The sequence below is a fragment of the Hyla sarda genome, chromosome 8 (genome assembly GCF_029499605.1).
Source record: "Hyla sarda isolate aHylSar1 chromosome 8, aHylSar1.hap1, whole genome shotgun sequence".
Lineage (NCBI taxonomy): Eukaryota > Metazoa > Chordata > Amphibia > Anura > Hylidae > Hyla > Hyla sarda.
In genome coordinates this window covers 221,852,302-221,860,109 of record NC_079196.1, presented here as the reverse complement: position 1 = coordinate 221,860,109, position 7,808 = coordinate 221,852,302, and the positions used below count along the sequence as shown (strand labels likewise).

The 7,808-nt window shown below is 42.6% G+C and overlaps 1 protein-coding gene across 1 annotated transcript; it reads right to left on the bottom strand.

Annotated features, from left to right (window-relative positions):
* Positions 1–481: 481 nt before the first annotated feature.
* LOC130285339 (olfactory receptor 10A7-like) lies at positions 482–1,201 on the bottom strand. Its single transcript, XM_056536697.1, has one exon. It carries the CDS (start codon positions 1,199–1,201, stop codon positions 482–484), a length of 720 nt encoding a protein of 239 aa, XP_056392672.1.
* Between the last annotated feature and the right edge of the window lie 6,607 nt (positions 1,202–7,808).

Genomic DNA, 7,808 nt, shown 5'->3' with positions numbered 1-7,808 from the left:
CTACATTTTCTGTGGAAACCTTAGTAAATATGTTGGGTTTTTGTGAAAATTTCCTTTTTTTTTTGCAGCCACGCCCACTTTTCCAGATGACCACGCCCCTTTTCGGGTTTACTCAGTAAAATGAAGAGTTAGTCTGTTTCTTTTTTTTTTTCAACTCTGATGCAAATTCTGGTGCAGACAGAATTTCTGGCGCAATGTGACAGAATCTGGCGCACAAACCGACAAAACAATATTGGGTTTACAATAGTAAAGAAGAGCCTTAGTACGAATTACTGACAGAGCGACTATACCTCCCATCATAGACTGTGCCTTGAACTCACGGCAAGCAGTGCCAGATTAACTCTTTATGAATGTGACATTGTGTTAGACTCTGTAGTGGTTATTGAGTATCTCTGTCTCCATCAGGGCAGGACCTAAGCAGTTTGGGGTTAGTGAAGGGTCCCAGAGCTAAAACCTACATTGATTATATTCATTTTCTTTCTTATTTTGACATAAATCTTACAAGTTTCATTAAAGCTTCTTTTACTTCTTTATTCCGTAGACTGTAGATCAGAGGGTTTAAGGCAGGAGTTATTATGGTGTATAGTATAGAGAAGACCTGTTCTGGTTCTTCTTTGTATTGGGTTGGGGGTCTTATATAGACACAAACTCCTGTACCATAGAAGAAGAGAAGGACGATGAGGTGAGATGAGCAGGTGGAGAAGGCTTTTCTCCGGCCTTCGGTGGAAGCAATGCTCAAGATGACCTTGAGAATCCTAATGTAAGACATCAAACTAATAGTGAATGGAAGGAACCCAAATAACAGCGTATCCAGGTAGATGACTACATAGAGTCTTAAGTCAGGACAGGAGATCTTGGCCAGAGCTTTCACATCACAGTAGAAGTGTTGGATTTTCTTGGGGTGACACCAAGTGATGGTTGAAGCAAAACTGGTCAAGAAAATGGAATTCATGGCGGCAGATACCCAACCCAAGATCAGGATCCAAAAACATTTCATCCTACCCATAATATGGTGGTAATGTAGTGGAATACATATAGCAACATAGCGATCATAGGCCATGATGGTCAACATAGTCACCTCAGCGCTTATCATAAAGGCAAAAAAGAACATCTGGGACAAGCATTGCAGGAAGGACACCATGTTGTTTCCAGACAGTAGGATATCCAGCAGCTTAGGGACAGTGACCGTTGTGTAGAACATATCTACCAATGATAGATTACCAAGAAATAGGTACATAGGGGTGTGTAAATGGGCATTCATAGAAAAGACCACGATGATAGCCCCATTCCACATCAGGCCGAAGACATAAATAAAGACAAAACCAATGGAAATGAGGGCATTCTCTTCAGCATGGAGGAAAAATGGGAGAATGTAGAAGTTGTCACTGGAAGTGAGGTTCTTCAGGAGCATGATGTGACCACCCTGTAAGATATCAAGCATCTCAGACTGTACGACCATAACATGTGACCGAGGAACATAGAAGGAACCTCCAAGGAATTAAAGGGGTTATCCAGGAATCGAAAAACAGAGCAAATTTTTTTTTAAACAGCTCCATGTCTGTCCCCAGGTTGTGTGTGGAATTACAACTTGGCTCCATTCACTTCAATGGAACAGAGCTGCAGAACCACACCCAACCTGGAGACAGATGGGGAGCATCTTTTTAAAGAAATTAGCTCTGTTTTTTTTAATTCTTGGATAACCCCTTTCACCTGCATGATAGGTTGGTTTAGAAATATTTAGAAAAGCTGATATATTCACACACACACACATACACACACACACACACACACAGTTACAGTGCCAATCAAACGTTTGGACATACTTTCTTATTCTGTTTGTTTTTATTTTCTATATTGTAGATTCATATTGAAGACATTAAAACTATGAAACAAATATGGAATTAAGTACGAAAAAAAAGTAGAAAGCAAGTCAGAATATGTTTTATGGTTTAGATTGTATAAAGTAGCCTCTCAGTTAGCTGCATGGGGTAGTCACCTGGAATAGTTTCCAGTTAACGGCTATGCCTTGTCATGAGTTTAAGAGGTTCCCCACCAAAAAACATCTTTGATCACTGGGACCCCCCCGCAATCTCTGTGCAGCACCTGCATTCTATGTCAGGCTGCTGCTCCAGTCTAGGAAACCTCTGTGCTTCCGGGACTGGAGACGTGACGTTGCGCCACACCCCCTCCATTCATGTTTGTAGGAGGGGGCGTGATGGCATGAGGGGCGTGGCATGATGTCACATCTCCAATACCGGAAACACAGAGGTTTCTGAGATTGGAGCAGCAGCCTGGACTAGAATTCGGGTGCTGCATGGAGATCGCAGGGGATCCCAGCGACAGGCCCCCCTGCGATCAAACATCTTTGGATAGGGGATAAAATGTCTATGGCCGGAATACCCCTTTAAGTTGTGGAATTTCTTGCCTTCATAATGGCCCTCATTTACTATTCTAAACCTGACTTGTTTTGTCGTTTTTTTTGGTGCATCTTTGTCTGCAACATGTCTCAGACATCGTGCGCCAGTCTGCGACACGATTTGACATTTTTTCCCGACGGTCCCGATGTGGATTCTCCCAAACCCGAAAAAGGGGCGTAACCCGACATTTCTGAGCTTTCCCACGTATTTATAAAGGTTTCCAACCCGAATATGTTGAATTGTTGTGGATTTTTTCCCGACAACTCAGAGGAGTTGGTAACCAAAACCTACAAAACCCACGTGCGACAAACAGGATGCAACGTAATAATAAATACACAGTATATAGGCCTGTTCAGCTACTGGTCTGATCCCCATTATGGTTACAACCATTCAACTAAGTGAATAGAAACCAGAGTCCGTCATTACTTTAGGACTTGAAGGTCAGTCAAGCTGGAAAATTGCAAGAACTTTAAAGTCATCAAGTGCAGTCATGAAAACCATAAACACTATGATGAAACCACGAGGACCGATCCAGGAAAAGAAGACCAAGAATCCCTTCTACTACAGAGAAGAAGTTCATTAGATTGGTCAGACTCAGAAACCGCACCAGAACCTCATACCAGAGCCACAGAAATGCTTCACAAAGATCTAGTACTAGACACATTTCAACATAAACAGTTCAGAGGTGACTGCCAGAATCAGGCCTTTATGGTCAAATTGCTGCAAAGAAGCCATTACTGAGGAACAACACAAGAAATGGACATTGGATCAGTGAAAATCTGTACTTTGGCATGATGAGTCAAAATCAGAATTTTCTGGTTCTAACTAGTGACGAGCAAATCGAATCTGACGAATCCGAATTAATTACTAATTTTTGGAAAAATTAGCTTCGCAACGAATCCAAGTATCACCGCGATTCGGTGAAACAAATCGCTTCATTTAACTCCATTTGTGCGATCCAGGCTCCAGGAAATCTAAAATGGCGGATCCACATGTGAGGACATGGGGCAAGGAACTCTGGGAAGGTGGGTAGGCGAGATGACCCTGAATCACATGCAGCATGCAGCCTATCAGCAGGCAGCCAGCCCTGTGATGTCACAGCCCTATATAATCGACAGCCATCCTGCGGCCAGCCATTCCAGCATTGTATTTCAGAGAGAGCGTTTTATTGCAGACAGAGATAGAGCAGTGTGTGTGTTGCACAGAAAAACACTTGGGTATACTACACAGAAACTCTTTACTGCTGCAGTGTGATATACAGCAACTCTAAAGCTTATAGGGGCCAGTTAGGCTGAGCACTAAAAGCCATTGCCACCTGCTATTAGTGCATAATAATACTGTACTGGGATGTATTACACAGCGACTCTGTGCTGCAGCACTAGTGTGTACTACAACTCTAAAGCTAACAGGGGCCAGTTAGGGTAAGCACGAAAAGCCATAGTCACCTGCTATTAGTGCATAATAATACTGTACTGGGCTGTACTACACAGCGACTCTGTGCTGCAGCACTAGTGTGTACGACAACTGAGTGTGTTGTCCTCTCATAAGTGTAACCTGTGCGTACATAGGTGGTGTACGTTTTATTTTCCTGTCAAACTAATTTGGGCCTAGTTACTGTGAAAGGCCAGCCAAAGCTATACACTTGTATTTTTTAGCCTTATACACTTTGTAGCAGAGCGTATAGTCCTCCTCTCATAAGTGTAAACTGTACGTACACCTATGTGGTGTCCTTTATATTTTTCCTGTTAAAATAATTTGGGCCTAGTTACTGTGAAAGGTCAGCCAAAGCTACACACTCATTTCTGTAGTCTAAAACAGTTTTAAGCATAGTGGAGCGCATAATCCTCCTCTCATAAGTGTATACTGTACGTACACCTATGTTCCTGTTCCTGTTAAAGTCATAAGGGCCTAGTCACCATGAAAGGCCAGCCAAAACTACACACCTGCTTTTGTAGCCAAATACAGTTTTAAGCACAGTGGAGCGTATTGTCCTCCTCTCATAAGTGTAACTTACACTCACTCAGCTGGTGTATAAGTAGTTCAGACAGAGAAGTGCCAGGACATGCACATAGGAGTGGCAGGGGCATAAATTCATCAGGCGCAGGAAAAGGGGGCAGCAGAGTAGGGGCGTGTGGCAGCAGGAGTCTCAGCGAGAGGTCTGAGCTCCTGGTGTCAGCTAGCAGTCGTGTCTCGACCAGCAACCCAGCAGCTGTAATTGATTGGTTCACTTGGTCATCCACCTCCAGGCTCTGTCATTGTGCCACCATATGGTCTCCTCATACTGATGCTGCCACCTCCAGGCTCTCTCATTGTGCCACCATATGGTCTCCTCATGCTGCTGCTGCTGCCACCTCCAGGCTCTATCATAGTGCTGCCCTATGGTCTTGTCATGCTGCTGCCACTTCTAGGCTCTGTCATTGTGCCGCCATGTGATATCCTTATTATATTGATCTTGTAGGTTGACAGTATTTTTTAAAAGTCAACGCTTCGGGCACCCGGAACACTCAGTCATAAGCATGAGAGGGGTTAAAAGCAGGGGATGGGACAGGTGAGAATTACAGTGAATGACTTGAACCCTAGGAAATCAAATTCTTTGAGTATAAACTCATATTGGTTCACTGTAATTGACAGGGATGAGTACCTTAAAAGAGAAATAATCTCCTTTGGGAATATTAATAAAGACTCAATGAATACTCCTATTGTTTGGAATTCCCTGAAGGCCTTTATGAGAGGTATTATATTTAAAGAAATAAATAAGAAAAAGAGATCATTTAGGGAAACAGAAAATAAATTGAGGTGTCAAGTGAAATCTAGTGAGGAATCCTATAGTATCAGACTAGGCCCACTGACCTATGATCGAATTAAACAAATGCAAGATAAGATGGCGGCATATAGCATAAAAAGGACAAAAGACCATATTTTTCAGGGGACAGAGGGCCTTTGCCGAGTTGGGGACAACATCCAAATTGTCAAGTATATTAAAGGGGGATCAATCCAGGGGGAGCATATGTTAATAGCCGAAGTTCTTTATCTACCCTTTATTACCAGTAGCGTTGCTAGAGAGTGACGGGAAGGGGTTGGGAGTGGTATGCGTTCCGCATCGGGCGACACCCTGACTGGCCTGCCTGGCACTAAATAGCTGCACTCCAACTATACCGCAACAACCCATCCACCCTCCTCAGAAATTAAAAAATATTAAAAACATCCTATGCTACACCATGAATATCCGTATTCTGGAGGCTTTTTGCTGCCGGGGCAGAAAACATCACACTGCCGCTCAGCCTATCGCCTGCCGAGTCGGGACTTCACTGCGGCCGGTGATTGGTTGAGTGCAGTATGACTCACTGAACACTGGCAACCAGGAAGAAGATAGCGGGGGAGACCGGATTGGGTTATCTGAGGCACGGGGGGGAGCGAAAGAAGGTATGTATCTCTTTATTTTTTTTACTGCCGGCAGTATGGAGGACAATGGGGGGCAGTTAATGAAGAGGGCAACATACCAGCAGCATAATATAAAGCAATGGAGATGGTGGCAGGTATCCTTTAACATCCAGAAAGCTCCTCTCCAGGTTGGGGGTGGGTTGGGGGCTTGGTATTATGATTGTGTCTATTTATGTAGTTGGTTTTTATGAATTGTGTATTATATTTTTGGAAAAAAGAACATACAAATTTTGGTGCATGTACTGATATTTGTATAATTTATTTTAGTAAACTAAATAAAAACCTACATAAATTGAGTATCCTTCTAAACATATGGACCTACAGAATAAAGATAAGGTGTCATTGTTACTGAAAAGGGCACTGCAAAGAATCTGAAGCACTAAAAAGTTACAAAATGGCATTTTTTTTTATTTCACCCCACAAATAAGTTTTTTTTGTTTCATGTCTGAACAACACGTCAAAAGTTTATTCAGATAACAGTAATGCTGTACAACATACCATAAAAGTAACAAAAAAGCTGCATAAGGCAAAGAAATGGAACATACTTTAATGTCCGAATTAGTCACCCAACCTCAACCTGAAGACAAAACTGAACAAACTGGACAAAACCTGTCCAGAGGAAAACTTGCTGAGTTGCCCATAGCAGCCAATCAGATTGATTCTTTCATTTTTTCAAAAGTTGCTATGGGGAACTCTGGACCGATTTTGATAAATTTCCCCCTTGGGGACTAAGAAAGTCCTTAGATGGTCAGCATCCATGTATGTACACCACTGTAATCACTTACCATCATGTAATCATAATAACTCACCATCTGCTGGGGGCCAGGTAGAAAGCTGGGCTCCTGCTGCATGGCTGGGGTCAGAGATAACTTCCGTCCTGGCCAAGTAACCTTTTAGATGCTGCAAGGCATCTAAGTGGTTTACAGAGGGAAGGGCTCTCTTACCCCATTGGTTCCCTGGTGATGTGATCATGGGGTGCCAATGGTTTACTATGGCAGTCTGGTGCCTTGCTGGAAATTTTTTGATTATCCAAATACTTCCAAAATAGTCTGGATATGTAGATACATTTCACCTACTCATATAAACATACAGGAACTCAGACACACAGATTTTTGGAATTTCCACCACTTTTTCTCTCTCTATTTTAGTTTCTTGATCCGGCACCTTCTCTCTTCTTACCTGTCATAGAATAAATTCAGACTTACACAGAATAAAGGCAACACATTTGTCAGATAAAATAAGAGCTTATATAGCAAGGATCTGCACAGTGATTTGAGACGCTCTTCAGGGACCCCGGAGCACCTGGGACTTGTTGCTTGTTCTGCTCTACGTCAGGGAAATCACAGATCACAGATCAAGAAGATTATACAAGTCTGTTCAGAAAAAAAAAATCCATAAGGCTTTTGGAAAACTGCTAGTGCAGTTTTTGAGCCAAAGCCAGAAATGTATTCAAAAGGAATAGGACATATAAAGGAAGGATTTATACTTCTCCTCCCTTATGGATCCACTTCTGACTTTGGCTCAAAAACTGCAGTGGCAGTTTTCCAAAAACTGCCAGAAAAAAACCCAAATGGAATCCTAGCCTTAGAATTCAACTTGAGGCGTTCCCTGATGAAATCTCCTTTTCCAAAACACATTTTGACCTTTTTGATTAAAAAAAATGTGGTGCCTGTGAGCGTCCCTGTGCCTGTTTCTTCTGAAAAACACAATGTTAATTCAACTAGAGAAAAAAAACAGACATGGTCGCACATCTACAACATGCACCTTGATCTAATGCTTCTCAGCAACATTTATTAAACTAACAGGTCGTTAATGTACTTTATGATCACGAAGTTCAAGCCCACTAGCCACGTCACGGCCACCTGTAAGTAGCGGGTCTCTAACATCCCTAGCCTAAAATGGTGCAGCACTGAGTGGCGACCACCACCTTCCCAATACCAGTACCCACAG